Source organism: Lissotriton vulgaris, chromosome 2_1, assembly GCF_964263255.1.
Source record: "Lissotriton vulgaris chromosome 2_1, aLisVul1.2, whole genome shotgun sequence".
Taxonomy (NCBI): domain Eukaryota; kingdom Metazoa; phylum Chordata; class Amphibia; order Caudata; family Salamandridae; genus Lissotriton; species Lissotriton vulgaris.
Genome location: NC_141687.1, coordinates 290913683 through 290941289, shown reverse-complemented (window position 1 = coordinate 290941289; position 27607 = coordinate 290913683). Strand labels below are relative to the sequence as shown.

Here is a 27607-nt window from a genome sequence, read left to right as displayed (position 1 = left end):
GAGCGCCCACTGTGTCTCTAATCGTCCAGAGTGAACCACTGGATCAGCTAGAACAGACGTCTTGGACTGAGCTCTCTCTGCTCAGGCTTGTACAGACATGCTACACATTGCAGAGAGCATCCTCACACTCTTCATGCAATCTGCAGTGAACTCCTTGCAGTGGTCTCCTCGTTACTCAAAAAGCAAATCCTTTCCACAAAACTCTTGACTGGTTCCTTGCAGGTTTCCTATCAGGCTCGACCAACCACACCATCCAGACCCTTCACTATTTCACTACAATGTTGCTCCTTTGTTACCTTTATCACACCTCCACCCACCTGCGGAAACATGTCTCAATTTCTGGCTCCGATTCATTTTAACTCAAAACAACAAGGAATAGCAGCAGCCCCAAGCACAGAGAGCCAGGGTGGCCTGTGAGCAGTATTCAGTAATTAGTAAATAAGTAAATAGGGGGGCATGGCCTGCGTCGTACGATGGCGGTCGCACTCTAAGAGTGCTCCTGGACCCTCTCCGCCATCCGTATGACATCTGCCGTTACCTGCCTTCCTGCATGTCATCAGCTTACCCAGTACGGATCCCTGTGGGGTTTGCTTTCCACTGGTGCCCTTGATGAGCCGGTTTAATGCTCCCAGCCGTTGATTCACTCCTGTGGCCCCGGAGGCTGGCCGGCAGCATGGGGGCCCCCAAAGAGCGCGGTCCGGCATCTTCCTGGTGATCCCGGGACCCCTCTCCCACTCGGGGTCCCGGTGAGCGGCGTGCCTGCATCCCTGTCCTCCCGTGCAATGGACGGGGCGAGGCGGCGGCCCCCCCTGTGCCCTCCGATTCCCGGAGCTGGGGTCGCTGTGTGGCGGCAAAGGAGGACTTTTGGTGCCCAGGGATGTGGACGGAGTGCCGAGGCAGTGGGGGCCTGTCCGAGATCGAGCTGGAGGAGCTGTGGGAGTTTCTGGTAAGCCTCCCTCGCGCTGTCTGCCTGCCCGGTCCTGGCGTGCTGGTTTGGGCCCTACCAATGCTGCCGCCTCGGAGACACTGAAGGCCTGCGGACAAAATGGCGGCCCCCTAGTGGTGTTCGTCGGTGCTGGGCCAGCATCTCTTCAAAATCCCGGGCAGATCCATATTGGAGGAGTGGCAGCAGATGTGCAGCAGAGGTGAGGAGCTCCGGAGGGGTGTTGACCACTTGAGTCCCAGCTGGCCCCTGAGGAGCCCTAAGATGGTGGCTTGACGCTTCTCTCCCCTACCTGCGACCACACCACCGGGCCCCCTGCGGCCTACGCGCGTCCACGCTGGAGGGCAGTGCTGGCATGCCCTCTTGGGGGACGCGACGGCGGACATTAGCTGTGCAGTGAGAGACCCTATCCTTCTGCCTCCGGCCCCCCGCCCCAGCGTGGGAGTCAGTGTCCCTGCGACTTGCTTAGTGGCTGGGACTCCCCCCGGAACCTACCTACTGACGACGGCCCGGTGAGTTGACGCCCGGATACCTGAGGGGCTGCGCAGTGCTGAGGGGTTCGGCCATCTTGTCGGGTGGTGGGGTGTGCAGTGGTGCTATCCCGCCCTACCCCCACCCCCTCTGACCAGCGGGGGTCCGATCGACTGGCGGATCGGGTGGGATCCCTGGGACGGCGAGTGGGCCCTCGTTCCGGGTTTCCCCCTGGCCTCCGCTGGGGAGCTGCAGACACTTTGCTCCCCGACCTCGCTGAGGGCTGACGGGCCCAAGCCTTTCCCCGGGGGTGCGATCACGGCCGGATCAACCATCAGAGACTCCAACCGGACTACAGCCCCCGCACTGAGCAGCCCGCCCCCCCGGCCGTCTCTCCTCTGTGGTGCCACGGTCTGCGTGAGATAGAAACTTGAGGATCCCTCACCTAAACTTTCACGCGGCCGAGGTGTTCTACCCTGCGACTGGCCCTCCGCACCTATGGGCAAACCCCGCGCGTCCTCGGCCTCTGGCCCAACGTCCCAAACGACATTAGACAAATTCGCTAAGGTGGACCGGGGCTCTGGCGCAGAGATGAAAGCTGGTCCTGGCCTGGCTGGAGGGGACTTGGCGACTATCCTGCAAGCGATCTCGGCGTCCCAAACGTCTGTCGAGACCAAGATAGGAGAGGTAAGGGTTGACGTGTCCCTTATTCACCAGGACCTCCGCAAAGCCACAGAACGAATTACAGAAGCTGAGTCCCGGATCTCCGCTGTAGAAGATGATGTCTCCACCATTAAAGCCCAGGTGGCCCGCCTCCAGTCCCAGACCTCGGACCTCCACCGTAGGGCTGAGGATGCCGAAAACAAGGGCGCGCCGGAATAACTTGCGCCTCCTGGGCTTCCCGCAGGGGGTTGAAAAGGCGGATGCAGCGACCTTCCTAGAGGACTGGATCCGCACCTGGATGCCCAAGGAGAAGCTTTCCCCTTGGTTCGCGATTGAGCCCGCCCACCGATCTCTAGCTCCCAAACCACCACCGGGAGCCCCGGCCCGGCCATTCATCCTCTGTGTCCTCAATTTCCACGACAGGGACGCCATCTTGAGAGCAGCCAGGTAGCTGGGGCAGGTGCACTATCGAGAATCCAGGATTATGGTGTTCCCAGACTATTCAAGGGAAGTCCAGTCCCAGCGTCGCTCCTACGAGGAGGTGAAGCAGAAACTCAGGACGATGGACATCCGCTATGGGCTCCTATTCCCGGCCCGACTCAAGGTGTTCTTTCAGGGGCAGACCCTCTTCTTTGACTCCCCACAGGTGGCGTGGACCTGGCTCACGGAGGAGAGGCCCCTCCGGCTGCCTGCGACCCGGTCCCCGCCCCAAAGGGCCCCAGACCGACGGAACAGCGCTGCGCCCAAGCCCAGGCGCCGCAGGACTGGATCCCGCAGGAGGGGAGCGCGCCGAGGGGGAGGGTCCCCCTCGCCGGAGCCGAGGGCCCGGCGGACCTCGCCCCAGGCGCACCGGAGTGCTCCTGAACCTCCACCATCGGCTCCATCCCTGGTTGACCTGGGCGGTGCACCCAGACCTGCAGACGCCCTACTACGCTCGATGTCGGAAACCGACCTCTCCAGGAGCCCGATGATTCGCAGATCCGAGGAGGACTCAGACTCATGACTGGCGGAATCACCGCAATGCATTGCTCTGATCCGGGCCCGAACCCGCGCCCATGTTTGAGGTGCCAGGACTGAACTCGGCTGGGGCCTGATACGCGGACCCACTGAAAATCTTTAGGCCCTGCGGCTGGGGGCTTGAAATTTCTTCCGCACCACCCCAGAGTCACAGGCCTATCTCTAGAATGTAACCCTTCTATTCTCCTATCCTTGAAATGTGATGACTTTTTACTTGTCACTGTTGGTAAACATCCTACACCATGGAGGGGGGTCCTCCCTAATGGCTTGACCACTGTTCCTACCCCTTGCTAACCGTTTTAGTTTAGCACCCTTCCCCTTCTAGGGGCTGTTTCTTGTTTGTGGGAATGACTTTGGGGCGACAGATGCTTCCTGTTTTGAAGTGTAGGGTGGGGTTGTTGAGGGGGGTGGGTGGGTAGGGAGTCCGTTGGCTCCCCTTCGTTGGTTGTTGTTTTTGGCCGCTTACGGGCAGCCCTTTGCCTTGACTTTACTTTGCAGCTCCTCAGCCCATGTTGTTGCCACTCGCAGGTGGCAGGTTGCAGCTCTCCTCCTATGCACGTCGCAGTGGAAGGGTCTTCGTCTGACTCCTAGTCCCCATGACTCACTGGTTTGTTATTTTTGGCCGCCACGGGAGGCAGAGGCTGCCCCCCCCCCCCCTTTCCCACCCTCTCCCTATCGGCCCCTGGCGCCTCTGGTCCGCCGGAAGGCCTGGTTTGGCTCCCCCTGGTCCCACGCGGTGCTGACTTTCCCCTCTTCCTGGGTCTTCCCCCCCCAGAGTTCATCCGCCTTCCCACAACTGCCTTCCCCTTGATGGCTTACACCCTAACTAAACCCCCCCACATCCTCTCCTGGAATGTTAACGGCCTCCTGGACCTCATTAAGCGCGCAGCCATCCTCCGAGCGGCCCACCGCCATGTAGCGGATGTCCTCCTTCTCCAGGAGACCCACCTCCTAGGCACGCAGTGTACCTTCCTGGCCCGCTGTGGGTTTGCGATGGTCTGGCATTCCGAGTTTGCGCATGGGTCCCGGGGGGGGTGGCAATCCTACTTAGGAAGAACCTACCGTTCACCCTCACCCAGGTTGACACCGACCCTCAGGGGCGCTACGTGGTGATCTCTGGTGTGCTGGAGGGGTGCCCCCTGAATATCCTGAGCCTGTACATCCCGCCTGCCCTTCTTTCCATGACACTCTGCTGCCTTACAGGAATCCTCCCACGGGGCATGACTGTGGTGGGGGGCGACTTCAATGCTGTCATGCAGCCCCGGTGCGATACGACCGGGACCCCGTCCGTGGCTCGGATCTCCTCCGCTGCGGCCCTGTCAGGATGGGCCTCCGCTCTGGGACTGTGCGACGTGTGGCGAGTCTGGCACCCTCGCAAGGCGCAATTCACCCACACATCGGCCTTCCACCATACCCAGTCCCGAATTGACCTTCTCTTCCTTCCGGCTACTGATTGTCACTCGGTTTCCGGGGTGGCTATTCTACCCCGAGGGCTATCGGACCAGTCCCCTATCTCCCTCCGACTCGGTTCGCCTTCGGCAGGTCCGAGAGCGGTGTGGCGTCTTAATGCCTGATTCCTCCAGGACCCCCAGCTGGTGAACTCACTCGATCAGGAGCTAGCCCACTACTTTTCGACCAATGAGGGGTCGGTCCCGTCGCCCGGTACCCTTTGGGAGGCCGGTAAGGCCGTGATTCGGGGGGTGGCTAGAGGATTTGTACACGCCAAACGATCGAACCAGCTGGCCCGACTCGTGGAGTTGGAGTCCAGGGCGGCGCGGATGGAAGCGGAACAAGCACTCGCCGAGCGCGCTGACCCTACCCGGCAACTAGCACTAATTCAAGAGGAAATCCGGCAGATTTCCCTAAACTCGGCCCAGATGCTCTGGTGCTCTTCGGTGGCGCGTATTTACGGGTGGGGCGACAAAAATGGTAAGCTCCTCCACAATCTCGTGTAATTCCCCAAAGTCCACCGTATCATCCCGGAGATCCAGGCGCAGGACGACACCCTGCATATGACCTCGGAGGCTATAGCAGGCGTCTTTGCACGCTTCTACACAAATCTATACGGGGCACGACCGGCTGAGAACTCCCTGGCTGCCCTGCTGGGGGAGACGGGTGCTCTGCTTCTCTCGCTGCCGCGGGACTCCAGGGAGGCCTTAGATGGCCCCATCACCCTGGAGGAAGTGCTTGAGGCTATTCCCCTCCTACATCCCGGCAAGACGCCTGGCCCTGACGGGTTCCCGCAGGAATATTATGCCGCCTTCCGGGCCACCCTGGCCCCTCAGCTACTGACCGTTTTTCACCATGTGGCAGACACCGGATCTTTTCCCTCCGAATCCGACCTGGCCACAATAGTGGTCATCCCCAAGACCCACCCACCCTCCACGAGCTGCGCGAAATACCGCCCGATCTCGCTCATCAACACAGAGATCAAGCTCTACGCCACCATACTAGCCCAGAGGCTCAAGCCTCTTCTGCCGGACCTGATCCACCCAAATCAGTGCGGATTCATGCCTGATAGGGGCACTCGCCATTGCATCCGGTGCCTTCACTTGGCCTTAGCCTACCGTGCTCGACTCTCCCCCTACCTGGCCCTTCTTTTCCTCGATTTTGAAAAGGCCTTTGACACGGTGAACTGGGACTACATACAGGATGTGCTGGAGACGATGGGATTTGGTCCCTTCTTCCGCCGTCTTATCAGGGTCCTCTACGCCAACCCCCGGGCCCGGGTGTTGGTCAATGGAGTGCTCTCTGAGGCCTTTCCAATTCGTCAAGGCACGCGCCAGGGGTGTCCCCTTTCACCTCTTCTATTCGCACTGGAGATGGAGCCCCTGGCAGCGATCATTCGCCAGGACCCCCTCGTCCAAGGCTGGACCTGGAACGAGAGCCACATAGATAAAATAGCCCTCTACGCCGATGATGTTGTCCTGTATCTGGCAGAACCGGCGACCTCGGACCCCAAGATCTTGCTGTCCATCGCGGCCTTTGGAAAGGTCTCCGGACTCCGACTCAACGCGGCTAAATCTACTTTGGTCCCATTACACCCCTCGAGAGACTGCATCGACTGGCAGTCGGAAATCCCTTTACGGCGCCAATCAGTCAAATACCTAGGGATATGAATATCCCTCCTGCCGGAGCTGGGGTGGGCACTGAATATTGCCCCCTTGGTTGCCCGAATGAAGGCTGCGCTCCCCCTCAACCCCTTAGGGAGGAGCACACTCTTTAAAATGATGGTCCTCCCGCGCTTTCTCTACGTCCTACAGAACACTTCCCTCTCCCTCCCCCACGCTTGGTTCCGCGAGTTAGACGGTCTTCTGACCCGCTTTCTATGGGGAAATGGTCTCCCGCGTTTATCCCTGGCACGCACCTGAATTCCCCCTTACGAAGGGGGACTGGGGGTGACTCACCTCTTCCTCTACTACCTTGCCTCCAAACTCCTTGTTGTTCATGACTGGTATGCGGGCGGCTAGTCCGACCCAGCATACCGGGTGGAACTCGAGGAGACAGATTTCCCCTGAATCCAAGCCCTCTTGTATGGCAGCCCTGTGCCGCACTCTATGGCACCTATTACTAGGACGATCTTCATCGCTTGGTGGGCAGCTCTGCGCTACACGGGCTGGAACCACAAACTTACTAGACAAACACCACTGTGGCATGGCACTTGGCTCCAGGAAGTGGCGGCCCTGGACGGGTTCCGTCGGTAGGCTCTGGTTGGCGTCTCGGTTCTGGGTGGCGTCTCGGTTCTGGGCAACGTTTGGGTCAGGGATCACATCCGAGCTTTCGCAGACCTACAGCGGAACCATGCCCTTTCCCACACCCAGCACTTTCGATACCTGCAGCTGTGCCACGCGCTCCAGAAGCATCTCCCACTGCCAGCCCCCCTCCCGGAATTCAGCCCACTGGAGGCCCAGGTGATGTTGGGAAACTTGGGGAGGGGCGGGGTATCCCGCACCTATCGTTCCCTAGTCAATAATGGCCCTGCGTCCCTAGACACGCTGCACGCTTGCTGGGAGGGGTGGGTGGGTCCCCTGGAGGAAGCGGAATGGAGGGATGCCCTCATGGCGCCTAGAACTCTAACCACATCGGCCAAACTACGCCTGGTCAAAATTTACTATCTGCATGCGGCCTACTTCTCCCCTGAGCGCCTGTTCCGCGCACGACTACGACCCTCCCCAGATTGCTCAAGTTACGGCTTGGCGCCCGCAGATTTCTATTTCATGGTTTGGCTCTGCCCCAGGTTGGCCGGGTTCTGGAGGGGGGTGGAGCGTGAGCTCACGCGGGCCCTGGCCTGGGAGGTTCCCCATGAGCCATTGCGGCTGCTGATGGGGGTCTTTGAAGGTCTGGATGGTTCCAGGTCAGACAAGCACCTGCTGGGGACGGCGATAGCGGTGGCCAAAAGAGACATAGCTAGGCACTGGTGCCGCGCCGCCTACCGTGGGGGGATGGAGGAGGGGGTTGATTGGTGCGGGACCCAGGAGGAGGCCCTCTTTGAAGCCAGCGGGGCAACGGAATTGTTCCACAGGATTTGGGGGAAGTGGTTCAATCTCATTCCACGGTGACTGGAGATATACTGCGCGACTCCTGCCTTTTGTCTAACGATACAAGATTTGTATACGGACTGGAGAAGACTGACCCGACCTATACGGCTTAACGATTGTACATTATTGTATGTGTTGAATGAGCTGCAACTAATTAATTTCCTTTGTTGTTTTAAATGCCTAATAAAGTGTATTATCAAAACAAATAAGTAAATAACCCATAAAACAATCACACATCAAAAACAATAAATAAGCACAGTGAAATACATAAACAAATCCTAAAACAGATGACTAAAAATGCTTTTACAAGCTAAATGCATATTGTGCAATAATTGATTGTTGCAATCCGGCATCTTAAATCGCATGTGAAATAGCATATGGAACAATAATTCATAACGTATATAAAAGAGCCTTGCACATTATTTGTTTAACAATAATTAATACAATTGTCTATATAAGAGCCGTACACATTGAATATGTTTAATATAACCCATGCTAACAGACCGCATAAAATCCAAAAGAAGTAATTAAAACAACATTCGGATAAACCGCGATTAATTCAGAAACTATAACAAAATACACAATGACTTTCTTAATAGCCAAACTGCAAACAGATATCTGCTAAGGCTAATAACTAAGGAGGGATTGTAACAGGCGTTTTTAGGTGTAGATCTCGTGGTAGCTATAGTGAGTGGTAATACACAAGGAGCCACCATTAGATGCTAGATGTAGAGTTTTTGGTGGATGGGATACTCTGTCAAAAATGTTGCAGATGTCCATTACGATGTATTACAAGTGGATTAGAACATATGTATGGTACGTGTACGCCCAATGAGATATCCATCCCGTTTTGACGAGGTATCCTGTCCGACAAAGTCGAAATAAAGGCCACAATTTGGTTGTGAGCCCTTGTATGGGGTTCCGTGGTGTAACTATATATCAATCACAGAAGGTTATTATTTTAGATTGTATTACTCTATACTTTATGCTCTTATTACCCTTTTTTCTTAAACCTATATTGGGACATGTTTTCAGATATATGGATATTTAAAAGCACTATGTGGTTGCTCAGGTTAAGTGTTGATACATATTGCTAACTAAATATTCTTTGCAAACTGTGACAGAGTTATTATCTGGATTACTATATTTGAATAAACTGTTTCCTTATAGATGGCTCTTCCCAAGAGCCCGTCTCCAAAGCACTTGCATGCCGACAACAGAAGCTACGAAGATCTCCATTAGAATGGGAGCAGCCTTCTTATTGAACCGAGTGAGAGTCAACTGGGCTCTGAGCTGATGTCATGGACTCCAGCCACAAATGGAATTTCATCATCTAACCAGAAAAACTTGTTCGAATTTAGACACATTTTACAAGGTGTGAAAATGTGAGGAAAATTGGCAAATCCATTCCACTTGTTGGCATATTTCATAAGGTGTTTTCCCATCAGCACGTAATATAAAGATCGCCATGGTTATCATGACCACTTAATGACGAGATATCACTTGACATGCAGGCACATGGCTAACCTGTATTTTTTTTAATTCAATCCCGGGGGTCGGTTTATGCCGTGGCTGGGAGTACCGTTCTGCAACTGTTTACTATGCTTACCCTTTGAGGAACACTATAGGGTATGGCCTACATGGAAGAGAACGTTGCACAGTTGTTTTGAGGCATTGCCATGGTTTGAACGTTTAATGCATAAACATGTTAAATACTTGAAACTGCTTTCAAAAGTGAATTTTCTCATAGAAAAAAATAAAGATTTTATACATTGCTTAACAATTCTCCTTAAAGTGTCCCCCACCCCCCCCCAAAAAAAATATTAAGGCATTTTGCACTTTTTAAAGCTTGAGCCTGTACTCCTGCTGTTTATGGCGTAATTAAACAGGATTTTATTTTTTTAAACTGCTAAATTTATTATTGTTCAGAATATATAGTGGTTGTGTATTACATTGTATGTTTGTTCTGCAAATTTGATCAGAGGCCGCCTTTTTTCACCACTTTCATTGCTTGCCCCCTTCATGTATCTCTTAAAGTAGCCGCTATATCTTTTCATGAAATCAGAAAATATGCAGTTGAGTCACTGTTATATTGTATTGTGACACGTATAGTAATCAGCATATCAGTGGCCACATTAATGTTAATATACCCCTCACCAATTGCTACTTATTTAGTCACATCAAAAATACTGTTCCCACTAAAAAACTGGTATTGAATAGTACAATGTGTTAGTTATATCAGCTGTTCATCATAAAGTTCAGTAAGTGCAATGTTCCAGTCAGCAGTATAGTTGTTTCGTCTGGTATGAGCCCTGCCTGGTTTCTAAAGCATCAAGAAATGTTGTCTGGATGAAAGGTGTCAGTCAGCCTCCTGCTCAGCACGCTGGCAAAATCCAAATGCTGCACAGTCTTGAATCAGAAGCACTCTTTGCTGAATATTTGCAATGTCCTGTGTTCTCATTGACGTCATTGTTTGTCCTTTCCTTTACAGTATTTCCGACCATATGAATTCCCAGATTCATGTTATCCTAATACCGTTGTGTTGTCTTTAATCCCTAGTTGTATTCTTTTCATGCTCGAAGTCTGGACAAGAGCTTTGCTGCGCTGAAAACTAAATGTGTATGCAGTGCAATTGTTTGTGAAGAACGAACTGTCTTGCTTTTAATATGGTGTACTACTGTACCATGTTTAAAATATTGTTTTTAGCTTATGATTCCTACCAGTTACAGATTGTACTTACCTTTACCTTTCACTAAAGTTGGAGTACTGCTCTGTATTTGGTCTATTTCTTAATGACTTCGTTATCTGTCTCTCGGGACCTTAATTTGCATTATTAAATCTTATTTTTTGAAAACACGCTAATGATGAATTGCGATGAGTTTGGACGGTTGGAAACAGTACATGTACAGAATAAGTCGTGCCTTTTTGTTTTAATTTTTTTTGTTTTGTAACCAATAGAAAGAATACATGTTAAATATCTCAAAAAGCTTTTCAGGAAATAGATGGTCAATCGCTGTGAGTATCCCTCCCAAATAATGATTTATTCTTGCTTTTCAACTAAATTGCACATTCAAGAATGCTTTTAGCTACTCTTTCTGCAGCAGAACCCAATGGGGAGAAATAGAGAGTGCAGTGTCACTTTGGGCAAAAGTGTAATGGCGACCAACTGCTAAGTTATGGTTGGCAGTGGTCATTTTTTAACATTTCGATAATAACCCCCTCTCCCGAAGACCCCAAAATAGCTTTGTTTCTGAAATACAAAATATAAATGACCCGAAAACACTGAGAGTTTTCTCCTTCACATTCTTCTCATCATGGAAACGGAGTAGGAGAATCTTTGCAGGTTGGCAGGCCTTCCAACATTGTGACTCTGGTAACCCTAAAACATCGAGCACCCTGGGGCAGCTTTCCAGTTGCAGAGTCAGTCGAGGCTTCTTTGTTAGAAACTTGGAGGTTTCTTATCTATGTTAAGCAGGAGCTCTCGCTAGCAGGAATTGCTTACATTTCTTAATGGTACAGTTCTGGTTGGCAGAGGTATGCACTTTGCCAAACAGGAACCACCACTCCTAGTCAGTGTAAGTCACAAACACAGCCTTACTTAACCTGTGCTCACCCCTCCTGGTAGCTTGGCACAGAGCAGCCAGGCTAACTTAAGAGGCAATGTGTAAAGTATTTGTACAACACTTCAAACAGTAAAACAGTGAAAAGACCTCACAAAAATATACCACACCTGGTTAGGAACATTAGAGCGTAATTTAATGAACAAACCAAGACGACAAAACGACAAAAATACAATAAGTAGAACAAGAGTTATGATTTTTTAAAGAATAAACTGAAATGTAGTGCTTAAAAGCATAAATCACCAACCAGGGCTATCTGGTCACGCTAGACCAGGTCAAATCCAAAAGTTCAGGCCGACCGCGACGGAGCACGGGTCGGATACATGGGCCCAACATTTGTCTGCTGCAAAGTACCTTGGTTCGTCATCGTCGAAAACGAGATCCTGGGTGCAGGCAAGCGAATGCATTGTTGTCTATCCAGCAAGGAAGGTGATGCGTCGGTTCCGAGGAGTGCATGGCAAGGACGTGTCGAAGATAGAGTCGATGGGCGCACAGTTGGTGATGTGTCTGGGTCGATCCTCGCAACCGTGTCGATGCATCTGCAGCACAGGGGATGTGCTCGTTCCGAGTCCTTTGCAACAATGGTGATGCATGGATTCTGCTGGAGCAGCACTTCCGACCCACTTCCAAGAGTGCAGGACTGAGTAGGCACCAATTGGCAGGGCAGACTCTCAGATGGCAGAGTTTAAGTGCTGTAGCAGGCGAGTTAGACGCTTTTATATCCCTGAGACCTCAATCAGGAGGCAAGCCTTGGAGTCACTCTGGTTCTGGGTTGAAGTTACGTGGTTCCAATTCGTCTCATCCAGGCAAGGAAGGCAGCAGGTCAGACAGCAGTTCTCCAGCAGCAAAACAGTCCTTCTTCCTGGCATCCAAAGGCCCAGAAGTTTACTGAAGTTGTGTCTCGGGTCCAGTACTTATACCCAGTTGAGCCTTTGAAGTGGGGGACATTTCGAAGAGATGTCTTTGAAGGGCACATATTCCCTGCCCTGGCACCAGACTCACTGCAGGGGGGTATGCAACTGTTTGTGTGAGGGCAGGACCAGCCTATTTAGGTGTAAATATGAGGCTGTGTCCAGGTTCTCCATCCCATCTTGCACAGGATGGCCCACAAAGTCGCACCTAAGCTCCCTCTGTGCTGTTGTCAAGAGGGAATGCCCAACGCCCAGCTATCACCCACCTCAGAAGTGTATTCAGAGACCGGCAGCAGGCACCAAATGGCTACAGTACAAAAATGCCAATGTTCCCCCACAAACATCAATCAGGGAATTGTAAGTGCACTACTCCCCTGTAAGGGTCTCAAGGCGCTGGGAGGTGGGGGTGTAGGTAGCTCCGCTCAGTCGAAGAGCCAGTTCTTGAGGGGGCGCGTCTGATGTCGATCAGGAGGCCACGAAATAGGAAACACACAAACATGGGGGTCCAATCTCTTCCCAATTGGAAATTACACATATAAAATGTGATAGGGTAATCCCAATGTTATCATATGGGATAGCTAAGCCTTGCAATAGAGAAAACTACATTTAAGAGTATTTCACTACTAGGATGTGCAAAACTTAAAAGTTCATGTCCTACTTTTTAAATATACTGCACCCTGTCCTTGCGCTGTCAAGAGCCTCCCATAGGTGTAACTTATATGTATTAAAAATAACAGTTTGGACCTGGCAAGAGGGTTAACTTGTCAGGTTGACACAGCAGTTTAAAACAGGCTCTGGAGTGGCAGACCTGAGACATTTTTACAGGGCTACGGAAGTGGGTGGCACAATTAGTGCTGCAGGCCTACTAGTAGCATTCAATATACAGTACAGGCCCTGGGCACACATTGTGCACTTTGCTAAATTAAATATGCCAATTGTGGATAAGCTAATATTATGTTTTAAGCAGGGAGTACATGCCAGTCAGCGAGCACATGCACTTTATCACTGGTTAGCAGTGGCAAAGTGCCCAGAGTCCTAAAGCCAACAAAAACGAATTCAGCAGAAAGGGGAGGAAGAAGGCAAAAAGTTTGGCGGTGACCCTCCTGAAAGGGCCATTTCCAACACCCAGTACTCCACTAAAGCTTTTTTTCTCAGTAGTGAAATCATTTTGCTCAGCTTATCCCAGAGCTCTAGATGGAAAAGCCAGTTACCACACCATCATTTTGTACTTTATTTAGAACCGCACTGTGGGGAGGAATGGGCGGTAATAGAAGCAAGGAGGCTTGATAGGTCTAACAATGGTTATGATTTACTGTAAGTTCTTTGCACAAACAAGTCTTTCAGAGAGTGAGTCATGGTGTGCCGTCACCTTGTTCTTCTCTCTCTCGGATTTTTGGTTTGGCTCTGCGACCAGCCATACCCCAGGAAGCTCAAAGAAAGAAGAAAGGATGGTAAGTAGCCATTAGGAAGTACTTCGTAATCTTAGTAATTGGGTCGGTGTCTGCCACCACACCAGGAGAGGGAAGAAGGGTAATCTCCTAAGTCTCAGTGAAAGAGTTCAAACTTGACAGGATGAAGACAAGAACGTTCTGGTCCGGCGACCTGTTTCTCTACAGGGGCCTTTAAATTGGTGTGCCAAGAAAAGGCGATATGTGAGATGGGGGGTGTGCTCCATGGGTAAAATAAACTTCACAACCGAAATACGGACTGTCTTTCCCCATTAAGCCCTACACCCAACGGTTCAAAGGTCCTTCCCGTCCCTTTTCTCTATGCCCTCCCTGCTCCCTCGTACTTCCACCCGATCCCCACAAACGCCTGTCCCAGTCCTGTGTACGGCTTCCCTCACCATCCAGGCCACAACTCTCCTGTGTTGCGGCGCTGTTTTCGCATCTCCTGGGGGGAATCCACCACTCTTCAAACCACTCCTCTACCCTTTGTCTGTCCTGGTCTTTGTCGGCTTCCTTGTGTTTCCTCCTCAGCGTTTCCTCAGTTCCTTCGTCTCTGGCATTCTGTAACTCTCCTGAGTTCCGCCTACTGGCCTCCTCCTGGTGACATCCTTCTTCCTATACCGCCTTTTCTTCAGCCAGATGGATGTCTGATTGGTTCCCTCCCTCGGGAAAGCCTCCGTCTTCCTGCGGGGAAGAGTTCACGAACCATGGGTTAACCGCTGTAGTTCCAGAGTGTTTCCTGGTTCGGGTAGCTGAGGCTTCTGTCAGAGGTATGAGGGGTGATTTGGGGGGTACGGAAATGGGTCCCTCCTGACACACACACCTAACCCTACATCGCTGGAATCCGTGACCTGGCAAACCAGGCATAAAGCTCTGCAGATATTGCACAGAAGAAAGTTGGGATTTAATACCAGAAACTCTGCTGAAGCTTCACTTCATATAAATGCGACATATTACCAGTCTTACTTGCAAAATTGGCAATAAATTGCACACGAAATTCTGCCATCCCTAAAAATGTCTGAACATCTTCATTTCTCTGGGGACTAGGAAAATTCTGAACAGTTTCAACCAGTTCTTTTTTTAGACAAATACCCTCAGCTGAGACTAACTGCCCTAGGTAATTCAACTCCGTACATTCAAACTTGCATTCCTTGACTTTCAAGGTAATTCCATGCTTCCTAAGTACAATCAGCACCAGTATTCAGGATTGTAAATCACAAAAGGTTATCAACAATTGTCGTCCTCAACATGGCCGAGTATATGCTGCAGTAATGACAACTCAAGTTTAGTGGCCTCCTGCATGGCACCGGGGTGCAGTGGACGGATGTAGGCGGCATAAGCACCAATCTGAGTGCTTTACAGAGCTTACTGGCCCCTCTTCTATCCCCTCATCGGCACTGCCCCACTTGGGGTGTCATTATTGCAGCATATACTCTGCCTCATCGTGGACGACAATTGTTGATAACTTTGAGTGATTTACAAACCTGAATACTGATGAGGTGCACTACAGCAAGGGTCCAATTCGAAACCGTACTGGATGTCTTAATTTGGAAATTCTCCTATATCTACACCCACCCTTTCATTTCATGGACAAAACACGTTGGCTGCCTTTACTGCATATATGTGAAACTTTAGAAAAAAGAGAGAGAAAGAAGAAAATAAAGACAAGAAGCACAACCTTGTTTTTTTGGGTTATTGTTGTGGTGCATCTCTAAGTTTCATATTGTCATTTGTAACCATCTCTTGGTTTATGCACCTTGACAGCAGGTGCTTGTAGTGTGTGCACACGTTGGTACATATTTATGCTTAACAATATTATATGGAAGAATGGGTCAGGTGCCGTCGTTTTGATCTGTTGTCATTGCCTCATTGGTTCTACACCCAGCACCTTTTTCACCCTACCGTTGTGTTCCTCTAATATGCCACAAAGACTTACAGATTACTCTGCAAGAACTAGACCCCAGTAATCTTTGCAAGCAAATTGGTCATAATTCTTTGAAAGATAGACGTTGCAGAGTACAAACACATTGACATGCGGTTTAAGCAAAACATCCCCCCTAGTTATGAATGCTGTACAATTGTTGGATTCATTGATTAGTTTAACTTCATAATAGGCTGGGGTAAGGTGTAATGTGAAAAGCGTAGCACCATCTAACAACCCAAACATATCATAAATACCATGTAGGAGACCTCTATCTTCTATAACCCATTTAACTCTTGCACATCCATACAAAGACTGATGTCTCCAAATACCTATTGAGCTATAACCACAAGGGATAGCCACTCAGTGGCTTCTACAGATTCAATAATACCCTCACCACACAAACGGTCTAGTTCAGTTTTGAAGGTAAACTGATAGGTATGCCTCTTACTTTATATGTAATATGTTGATCACATGTTTCAAATGAATAGCATGTACATAACCTTGCACAGTTCTGATCGTATCTGAGAATAGTGTGGGCTACTGTTGCATAAACTGTCTCGTAACTAATTATCCTGTGTATTTGTGGGATTAGCAGTCACCTGGGGAAAAGCATTAGAGACCAGTGAAATGCCCTGTTGTTTTCGGTGTGGCCAGCTTAAAACAGTGTCACCCACTACAAGAATGTATACCTTCCCTTTAGTCTTATTACCTTGAAATTTTATGTTGACATGGAAATATTCTTGTTATTCAACAGGTTTGCCACCATAACTGTACAGTATTTCATCAGGAACCAGTAAACTCACTCTTCCGTTCATTTTCTTCGTCTTCATAGTTCTGGTTCAAAATGAAAGCAAGACGAATCCCTGAGTCCATCATCATTGTAATACTTAACCCATTCAGAGAAAATATTTCTGAAGGATGGTTAGAATTTAGGCTTCTGATGCAATCACTGACTTTCAACCGTTTCATCTTGTTCTTGGACTATCATACCAAAAAGATAATGTTCAAGAACAGTGGAAACCTTAGGCCTGTAATGCATATATACCTTTTTTATAGCAATATCAAATCCATTGAAAAGTGCTGTGAAATTATCTTCATTATCAGGGAGATCTGGCCAATTTAGAAAAAAAACTCTTGCTCCTCCGTTCTGAGACAATGGAGCAACACAGATATTTTCTTTCTAGCTATTAGGTTTAAACATTAGGTCTGAACATACCTTGAGATAATTTTTAAAAATCTCCTTCCATCTTCCCCAACGAAAAAGTGATTCACCTGTTAAAAGTAAGAAGAATGGACAGGGAGCAAACTTTTGTTTCAAATTTAGTTTATTGAATCTTTAAGATGGAAAGAAATGCAGTACCTGTGCAGCAGTTATTCAACATGCCAAGAGTTACAGAAAGCACAAGAAGGTTACAGCTTGTTTACAAGTGTCTGTAGCATGGAAAATAAAACATTGATAAGAACTATCATATTATGTTGCATTCAGTAGTCCACAACCTTCTGGTAATCCATCCTCTAAAGAGAGGAGCATAGAAAGGAAACTTAACATATCTAAAACAACAAACAAAACTGTGATGTCATGGTGCACATGATAATGAAGTGGTCTCGAGGGATGGGCCGTAAGCCCCAGACACAGTTTCCTCCTAGCTGCAAGCTGTCATCTATGCTCCAGAGGCACTAAATATGAAACTGGTCAAGGGCCCGTAGCCGTGGGGCGCACACCGTCAGCAGGAGCCCCTCCGATAAGTAACTCACCAGCGGGGACCATATGTATTTGAATCCTTTTCTAGTGTGGTCTACAGTATCAGCAATGCGTTCCAGAGCCAACTCCCTCCAGAGCCACACATGCCATTGAGTTAAAGAGGGTGCCTCTTGTTTTTTCCAAGCAGCCGCTACTACCATTTTAGCTGCCCCTAGACAAAGCCACATATCTGACCTATCACTCTGCGTTCGGTGTTTCAGGGATGTATCTCTTACCCCCAACAAGGTATGTTCCAGAGAATGGGAATTGGATAGCCTAATATAAGTTTAATTTGGGATAGGATCTCTTTCCAAAAAGGTTTTATGGAGGGGCAGTCCCACCAAATATGACGACAGTTGACCATTAGACCACATCCCCTCCAGCATCTATGCGAGGTATTGGGGAAAATCTTGTGCAGTTTCTGGGGATACAAGTACCAGTCATACATGAGTTTGTAGTGCGCCTCCCTTAGGTACATTGAACGGTTGAATTTCGCTAGGTCTCTGCTTAAATGTTCCCACCGTTTTCCCTCTAGTGGCGATCCCAAAAGTGCATCCCCAAAAAATTTACATCGCAGGGTCTTCTTGGGGCTCAGGGCTTGTACAAGGGCATACAAAAAGGAAATGGTCCCCTTAGAGGAGGATCCAGACTGGGCAAACTTCTCAATGGGGAGCGGGAGCAAACTTTTGCAATGTCACACACAAAACACAGCGCTTGTAAAGCAAAATAATGATAATTATAAACAGGTGTGCGCTCACTCGAACCAAAAAAAAGAAAATTATAAAAAAAGAAGAAAAACTATATTTCTTTTTAGAAGACAAGATATCTGCTATCCATCTGAAAATGGAAGAAAATCCAAGTATATAAAAGTATAAATAGCTGTGTGTGTGAAGCTAAAATACATAGCTTTAAGTCCACTATTTGGCAGCATACACAAGGAAAAACTACCAAAGCAAGTGAATTAACAACGGCAGAATCTAATTCAGAGGGAGCATGCAATGGCGAGTGTGTAAAATTACATAAATGTATCCATTCCAAAATGTCTTCATGAGGATGTAAAATACATTCAGCAGTAAAAAACGGTGCAATTCACCCATCCACAATCTGAGCCTCACATTTGCTTCAGCTGCCTGAGGATAGAGCCAAACCCTCTCCTGCGCTCTCTTTGACAGAAAGACATTTTTTCCTCGCTCAGCAAGTCCAAAGTGGAAGTTGAAAATCAATTAATTAGTATGGGGGCATGGCCAACAACATGACCGACTTGCAACTGTCTACGTCGGCCCGTACCTCAATCCATACTTATATCCTGCTCCCATCACTACATCCGACCAATAGCCTACTGTGGGATCTGAGCCGAAGCTGCTGCTGCTTCTGATGATGATTCCTGACCAGAAGCGGCTGTAAAGGAGAGACTGCACAATGGTAGCCCCCAGGTGAGGGGCCTTCTTGGACCAAGGGGTCTGATTGTGCCGAGAGCATACCTTTAGTGGGCAGCAGAGACCTGCCCGATCCATGTCAGAGCTACAGGTGGGCCCGTGGGCTGCCATCGAGACCCTGGCCAAGGAGCCTAAACATCCCTGACCTGGCAGAGAGCTCTGATCCCTCCGGTTGGGTAGGAGAATGTAGTCTATCAACAGAGTCTGTGAGAGCGGGGAACTGGTGGGAGCCACACCAGGAAGACAGTGGGGCTAGTCCGGGTCTTCTCACCCCCCCCCCCCCACCCCCCCTCCTCATTTCCTGATGCTTCTGAACTCGAAGACTCTGCCTTGCAGGGTGGTACGGTGATGACGCCCCCCCTGCATCGGAAAGACAACAAGGGGTCAACAAGATTCAATCTCTGTCACTTATATAATTGACTTGAAACAATACACCACAGAGACGAACCCTATGTGTTGTCCATTGATGCGGAAAAGGCATTTCTTGGTGAAATATGGGTTTGGTCCCAAGTATCAGGCATAGATAGGCTTGCTTTACAAAGACCCCAAGTCCTGTGTGAGGGTAAATGGAATTCCCCACTGAGAGGGGCATGAGGCAGGGATGTCCTCTTTCTCCGCTACTTTTGGTCCTGGTGCTGGAACCCTTGCCATATATCATACTCCCACACCCTGGCCTTACAGTATTCAGTGAACAAGAAGAGGCGTTGGGAGACAAACGGTTAGCCCTATATGACATTTTATTATATGTCACAAACCCAATAAAGACACTCCCAGCACAGTTTCGCAAGAGATTGAAAACCTGGCTTTTTAATCAGTAATACTGACCAATAACCTTTCTGGAGCCATTAACATCTAGGGGAAGTTATGTGAATAGTCTAGCGCCGAGACGCCAGCGGGTATTCGTTCGCGCTTAATAAATGGCAAAAATAAATAAATAAACTCTTGTACATTTGAAATGTACGGGCACACGCTGGATATAGGATCATCCAGTTTATACCATGCAGGTACGACAACACTGGGCAGTTAAACATAGCTAAACAGCGTTTTTTTTTTTATATCTGGGTATATATATTTAACTATAAACAAGGAGAATAGTCTCAAATGTAATATCCTCAGGGTCTTGGCAGAGTTCCACAAAGATGTGGAAAGATGGAAGTTGTTGTCGCTGACACTCTTGGATAAAGTCGCACTGTATAAGATGATACCGTTACCTAAACTCTTACATGTGTTGCAGAACACTTATAAACCTACGGTGGCGATCTTTGCCAGATTAGAAGGGCTGACCCGTATGTTCCTGTAGAATTGTGTTCATCTAAGAGTGGAGTTGCACTACCTACAAAGAAATCAATATAATTGGGGGTATTGCCCTTCCTGATATTACAGCTTACTATTGGGCAACTCACTTGATTGCGATTAATGATTTGGACATATGCCGGAAGATCACCCCATGTACGCGTTAGAGTGAACACAATTCCACTCCCACTCCTATATACACAATTTATATGGTGGAAAAGGAGTGAACAAATTACTGCCTTCAACCAAGGCAACTATTGACGCATGGAAACTCGTGGAAAAGTGGATGAGATGGAATGTGCAAGTCATCCGGGAAACACCTCAATGGGTGAGGACACCCCTAAAGGAATTTACAAGGTTTTAAGGCCTGGGATATGATCTAATTTCTAAATGATGGAACACGGAGAGGAGACACTCTTATCCCTCTCAGCTCCTTGAAAAGAGACTACTAACTCAACTTTACACAACACTTAAAAAATCTCCATCTTTTACATGCCTGGAAGACAGAGAGACTTGAGACTCATATTATGCCAGAATAACCACCACTTGAAGGGAGGTTACTCATGGGGGAAATAAGAGGAATGAAGGCTGTGTCATGGATGTATAAAACATGAATTATTAATAGGCCTGGCACCTTAATGCAGCTGAGGTCTCAGTGGGGAAATTAACTGGTGAGCCTTGATGACCTGGATTGGGAGGCGGTGTGATGCACCCCAGGGAAGTTGAAATGAAATCACGTCCCCAACTAATCCAATATAAAATCCTTCACAGGGTCTTTTACGACTGGGCCACTTGCATAGTTTTGCTAGAGATGACTCTGCTGGTTGCCATCAATGTGGGCCTGAGAGAGGGTCATGTATACATTCACTACACATGCACATGCTCTCTGCCCCAGCATTCACACATACTTAAATGTAATCATAACAGAACTTAATGAGATATTGGACGTGACAATGCCATTAGATCCTAAGTATCTATTGTTGGGCATTACCACCGATATAGATATCCCTAGAGCCAAACTCCTATTCATTAATTTGAGACTTGTGGTGACAAAGCGAGATGTTGCTAAGTACTGGGAAGCACCGTAACGCCCTGTATTGTAGTAGTGGAAGAATGGGATGGAGCCCTCTATGGCAGCTGAAAAAGTAATGTATCAGTCTAGGTGGTGCCTGAGGACGTTTATTAGAATGTGGGGTCCCTGGTTGCGATATTATGGTATTGTCACTGGAGACGGCGATGACCAACCCATGCAACCCTAAAAACGTATGATGGACTGGATGCTGCTTTGTTACCTTGCGGGTACTATCTACTATTTATCACATGTCACGAATATGTGTTCATGTAGACACAATATGCATGCATTTACTCCCATGTACATTGGGTTTTATTTGTATGCATAACAGCGAAATGTATTGCATACAAAAAATTGCAAAAAATATATATATGGAAAAAATAAAATCAATGAAGCATATGATATAGCGTTGATGAGGGCATATGCAATGTACTTCAGCCAATTTCACATATTCCAACAGAGCTGGATCCGTGGGAAGACCACAGAAAGCTAACCAGCAGTGCCCACAATCTAATGTGAAAATCGTCCACAGTGCATGGTAAGCTCATCTAACGGAAGCGTCAGTTTAAAGATGTTTGCAGACAAGATTCAGAGCAGAATAAGCTTGCATTAAAATTGAAAGTAGTGTCTTGGGCAGAGGAGAGAAAAATGCAATGGTAGACACTACCATATACTGGGCAAACTTATGCCCCTGGTGTTGGAGCTGCATATGACACGTAGGGTAGTCAGTCATCGCCAAAATATGTAGTTGGGAATCTTCCTGGCAGGAAATCGTAAAGGTATCTATTGTAGTCTTCAATTTATTACAACATGAAAGCTCCTGCCATCTTCCAACCGGTTTACAAAATAATTACAGTATAAATCTTTTGACACATTTTCATAGAAACACAATCCCACAACACCTTAGAAACATTCTATAGAATTAGAACACAATAAGCATTCCAAGGAGAAAGACTGAAAAGACAACCCTGGGTACCACCGCAGGGTTCCCGGAGCATTCAATGACAGGGCTGTACAGGTGAGTGCAGCATGCAGCAACAGAGTCTGCTGCATAATTGATTAACATGTACCATGTAGCCCATTGCCATGCATAATTAGCAGTTTCTTTACCAGTCACCATTTATTTATTTTTCATGTGTGTGGGCTCTGCAACCAAGGCTATGGGTACCAAAGATATGGAAGAACTTGCTCAACAAGCAAGAGCTAACAAAATCAGTGGTGTTTGTCATTCTGAATGCATTGTAACTCACATTGGCTGCATGTAAAATTCATTCTTGGGCATGTGGGCTCAAATAGTTTACTCAGTCCCATATATCTATAAGAGATTTCTAGCCACAGATTCCTTACCTTAGAATTATCCCCAGGTAGCAGACTAGATCCAGAATTTTTCAAGCAGGACATCTGCACTCCGGTACGTGGCATTGTTTGACGCCGCAGCGGAAGAAACATGCTCTGTGCCAATATAGGCACGCCCCAGTCCACTGACATAAGTTCTTTTCTTTCCGCACAAATCAGTGCAGATCCGGAGAGAGCTACTTCCAGTAAATTTTTTTAATGACTTTTTCCTCGACTTTGTTTTAAGCTTTTTTCACAACTCTTTCCTTGTGTGACAGGGATGTCCCCCAAAAAACCTACGGTTTTCAAACCCTGTTGTATCTGTCACAGTTTGGTTTGAGAGGCAACGTCACGCAACAGAAGAGCACATTGCTTCATTTATCACTAGAAAAGATTAATCGAGAGGTTTGTTTTTCAAATGTTGTAACTCTTTTATTTAAGGTCTTCTTTACCGTAAGGAAACACCTCCACACAGCCTACGCATTTCGCCCAGGTATGGGGTTCTTCAGGGCCGAAGAATTCTTTTTGAACAGATTCTGAAGAACGCCGAATATGTGCGTTACTGGAGGGCCGAACACAACACCGGGTTCAAAGAGTACCTGAGAACTGGGTACTCCAGTATGTAACGGCCGTTTAAATCAAGTGGCATGTCTTTGAAAAACCTTTCTGCCCTCTGTGAATAGAGATGTGCTGTATTCAAGCTGTGTACGGGTCTGGACAAACTGGGCAATACCCTTTGGGAATTGTAAATAAATAAATGAAAAGCATTCAAGAAACAGGCCTCTCGATTAATCTTTTCTTGTGATTAATAAAGCAATGTGCTCTTACTTCTGTTTCTTGATGTTTCGCCCCACTGCTGTGTAGCAACAATTAACTCTTCACAGCCCCATCAGTGTAGCAAGTTGTGCAGAAATCGTGTTGCAGCTATCCAACCCAGGAGTGCCACCACAGTGTTGAGGTGGCTGGGTCCACCAGCTCACTAAAGGGGGGTAGTGATCAGGCCAGTGAGTGGGCAGAGCGGGTGATGGTGGAGGCTGGTTCTGCTGCTGGTTTTTCATCCTGTTGGTGGCTTTTCACCTGCTGTTCACCCTCTCCACCAGTCCATGAGTGTCACTTCTGCTCTGCCTGTTTATCCTGCTGTCCTCTTTTCTTTTATGGCAGCATTTCCCAGCATTTCTTGCACAGGCAGGATTTGGCTTGCACGCTTTCAGTCCCTCTTTTCCTGCAAGGGTGCGACCAGTGGGGTCAAGTGGAGGAGCACAGGCACTGCGGGGGAGGGAAGCCCCGTTCCACATGCATGTCTGATGCAGGCTGGCAGCCACAGCAGGTACTTAACTAAGCTCGCCGCACTGTAGCGCGAGATGTCGCGCAGCATAGCTGCACTCGCAGCTGCATTTCCAACAGGTGGGGCCATGCTGGCAGCACTCCTGGGGCAAAACAATCGTCGTCGCCAGTGTGATGTTCGCTGAGGGGCGAACATGAACCTAAACCTTCACTTGCAGTGTCAGGACACACATGGAGATGCACAAAGCTTCCTGGCTTTGAGGATGTGGCCCGAGCGACCATACTGCACTTTATTTGTACCCTCGACTGCACCTGGCCTTTGGGGTGAATGCAGCTACATTGTAGCATAGCGGCCAGGTGGCACAGAGCCTGCGATCTACACCCAGGGATAAGAAATTGTTCCCAAATTATTGATTTAAAAAAAAAAACAGACACCAGAGCTCTCTGCTCCAATCCCCATGTGCAACTGATTGATGCCCCAGCTGAGTGAGTAATTGTATGCGAGTGTGCTTTTTAGGTCGAGCTCGAGACCTGTTGTATATACCTTAGTATATACCTTTCATTGTGGGCTTGAAGCCCACCCACTGCTTTTTATTTGTTTGTTTCAGTGTCCTTTAAAAATCCTTGCTTGCAAGTAGCCAATCCTTCTTTTTTGTCGTTCCTTTTTATCTTTCGTTTCCTCCCATGGAGTAGGTACCAAGTACTGTATCTTTACACTTTGGATGTATCGTTTGGGGGGCAGTTTGTATATTGTTTTCCTACCCGTGTTACTGTTTGCCTGAATTCAGCTTTGGCCCCATAGCTTCTAGCATTTTATGATCTTTTCAGTGCTCTGAGCTGCAACTTTCTGTAAACAGGAATGGGAAGGCTACCTGTATGCACAGCTGATCCCCCCTGCCTTTTGAATTCGAGCCTGAGCTCCAACTTTCTCTAAGCAGGCATGGGAAGGCTCTCTGGTCGCGACTTCTCCCCCTGCCTTTCGGTTTTGAGGCAATTGAAAATTGGCCTGTAAATCTTGTCACAGCTCCCGCTTTCATGTTTCACCATTGCGTGCCTTTTATTTTATCAGAATGGCACCCCACAGCTGGCCATCAGCACTGCAAGGACTCTAGTATGTGAAGCATTTTAAATGCACAATTCGACATATTACCAACAGGAAATTCAGGTGTTTCTTCCCCTACAAGGACATACTTACTCAAATCCGAATGTGGCAGTTGGACAGGGTAGGGTGACTGGTTATGGGTTTCTTGGCCAGGCTCTCGCTGGCAAAGGATTACTAATGGTAACTTAATGTATGTTTTCTAACATTCCTACCATTTTTTGATTTCTGGCCATTACACTTCCCAGGAAATCATATACCATCTGTTTCTGTTTGTTTTCAAATGTCTCGTACATTTTCTTCTTATGTTGTGTGTGAACAGCCAAGTAAGAATGTTTCAGTCCTCAATCTCCTTCTGTGCTCAGAGTGCACATGATAACATGCCCTGGCAGCAGCAGGGAACAGCTTCCTTCTGATAAAAGTCACCTCTTCTTCTAGTGGGGTTGAGAGTCCTTTGCTGCGGGTTATCTTCATATATAGGAAATGGACTGCAACTTTAAAAACCGTTTACATTCATGGCAACTGAAAGGTAATGCTCGCATTATTCGCTTTGCAGCTGTTGGACACAAATACCATGTGCAATATCAGGTCTGATGGTGTGTTTCTTGATTTAACCTAGAAACCTCCCCTCCTTCAGCAGCCACCATCTGTAATTACCTTTCCGTGAACAGCCGAGCAGGACTGTTTCTGTTGTCACCTGCCCTGTGTGTTGGAGTGCACACAAGAACATGCCCCGCTGCAGCAGGGAACCGCTCCCTTCTGGAAACAAGCATTTGCAATGCAATAGGTCTCGCATTAGGAAAGTTTGAGCTATTGGTATTGTAAATGACACATTTTTTATTTATGTTTTGTTTTTGAAAATAGCGAAATTAATAGCTTAGTCATTTACAATGCCAATAGTTATAACTTTCGCAAATGTGACATGTATAGCATTTGTAATGCAACATGTGTTGTATTAACGTGACTTACATGTATTGATATTACAAATAACAATGGCTTTTAATTTTTTTTCAATAATTAATACTTAAATAAAAGTTATTGTCATTTATAATGGCAATAGCTAAAGTTTTGTAAATAACTTATGTGAAGATTATGTTCAGTGAATTTTATTGTGCCGCAAATCCAAGAACAGAAGTGAAATATTAACATGTTTTTGTTACATTTGTAATAAAGCTTGAAACATTGAGAGAATATATTTGAACCAGGTGTTGTTGAATGGTTGCACAGATTGATGTGATGGCGAACAAGTGATGCTGTGGCGTTCAGTTATGCTGTGGGAGCGCATAGTGATGCTGTGGTGCTCCTGAGTGATGCTGTGGTGGTGCGGAGTGATGCTGTATGCTATGCTATGTTTATTTTTGCTATCCTATGTTTTGTTTTGTTATGCTATGCTGTGTTTTGTTATGCTATGCTATGTTTTGTTATGCTATGCTATGTTTTGCTTTGCTTTATTATGCTATGCTATGTTTTGTTATTCTATGCTATGTTTTGTTGTGTTTGGTATGCTATGTTTTGCTATGCTATTATATGTTTTGTTTTGCTATACTATGTTTTGTTGTGTTGTTAAGCTATGCTATGTTTTGTTGTGTTTTGCAATGTTTTGTTATGCTATGTTTTATTATGTTATGCTATGTTTTGTTATATTAGCTGTTTTGTTTTGCCATCCTATTCTTTGTTTTGTTATGCTATGCTATGTTTAGTTTTGCTATCCTATGCTTTGTTTAGTTATGCTATGCTATGTTTAGTTTTGCTATCCTATGCTTTGTTTAGTTATGCTATGCTATGTTTTGTTATGCTATGTTTTGTTATGCTTTTTTGTTATGTTATGCTATGTTTTGTTCCGCTATGTTTTGTTGTGTTTTGTTATGCTATGCTATGTTTTGTTATGCTATGCTATGTTTAGTTTTGCTATCCTATGCTATGTTTTGTTATGCTATGTTTTGTTATGCTATGTTTTGTTATGCTATGTTTTGATATGCTCTGCTATGCTTGGTTTTGGTATGCTATGCTATGTTGTGGTTTGTTATGCTACGCTATGTTTTGCTATGCTTTGCAATGCTATATTTTGTTATGTATGCTATGTTTTGTTGTGTTTTGCTATGTTTTGTTATGCTATGTTTGTTATACTATGCTTTGTTTTATGTTATGTTATGCTATGTTTTATGATGTTATGCTATGTTTTGTTCTGCTATGTTTTGTTGTTTTTTGTTATGCTATGCTATGTTTTGTTATACTATGCTGTGTTTTGTTTTGCTATGCTTTGATATGTTATGCTATGCTATGTTTTGTTGTGTTTTGTTATGCTATGCTTTGTTGTGTTTTGCTATGCAATGTTTTGTTATGCTACGTTTTGTTTTGCTATCCTATGCTTTGCTTTGTTATGATATGCTATGTTTTGCTATCCTATGCTTTTTTTGTTATTCTATGCTATGCTGTGTTTTGTTATGCTATGTTTGTTATGCTATGCTGGTGAGGGTGTGGGAGTGTGTGTGAGGGTGAGTGAGGGGGTGTGAGGGTGAGGGGGTGTGAGGGTGAGGGGGTGTGAGGGTGAGGAGGTGTGCGGGTAAGGGTGTGCGAGGGCGTGTGAGGGTGAGTGAGGGGGTGTGAGGGTGAGGGGAGTGAGGGTGTGTGAGGGTGAGGGTGAGTGAGGGTGTGTGAGGGTGAGTGAGGGGGTGTGAGGGTGATGGGATGTGAGGGTGAGTGAGGGTGTGTGAGGGTGAGGGGTTTGAGGGTGAGGGGGTGGGAGGGTGAGGCGGTGTGAGGGTGTGGGGGTGAGGGTGTGGGGGTTGAGGGGATGTGAGGGGGTGTGAGG

General features: G+C 47.4%; 1 protein-coding gene across 3 annotated transcripts in view; it reads left to right on the top strand.

The window, feature by feature from the left end:
• PRR11 (proline rich 11) overlaps positions 1-10494 on the top strand; it is a 298857-nt gene extending 288363 nt beyond the window's left edge. For 2 of the 3 annotated variants that reach the window (XM_086954972.1, XM_086954971.1), the window contains exon 10: positions 8803-10494. In XM_086954972.1, the coding sequence (XP_086811098.1) occupies positions 8803-8874 (72 nt within the window). In that variant the 3' untranslated portion in view covers positions 8875-10494. The remainder of the gene's footprint in view (positions 1-8802) is intronic. The other variant, XM_086954973.1, reaches the window with a different exon arrangement.
• Positions 10495-27607: the final 17113 nt, after the last annotated feature.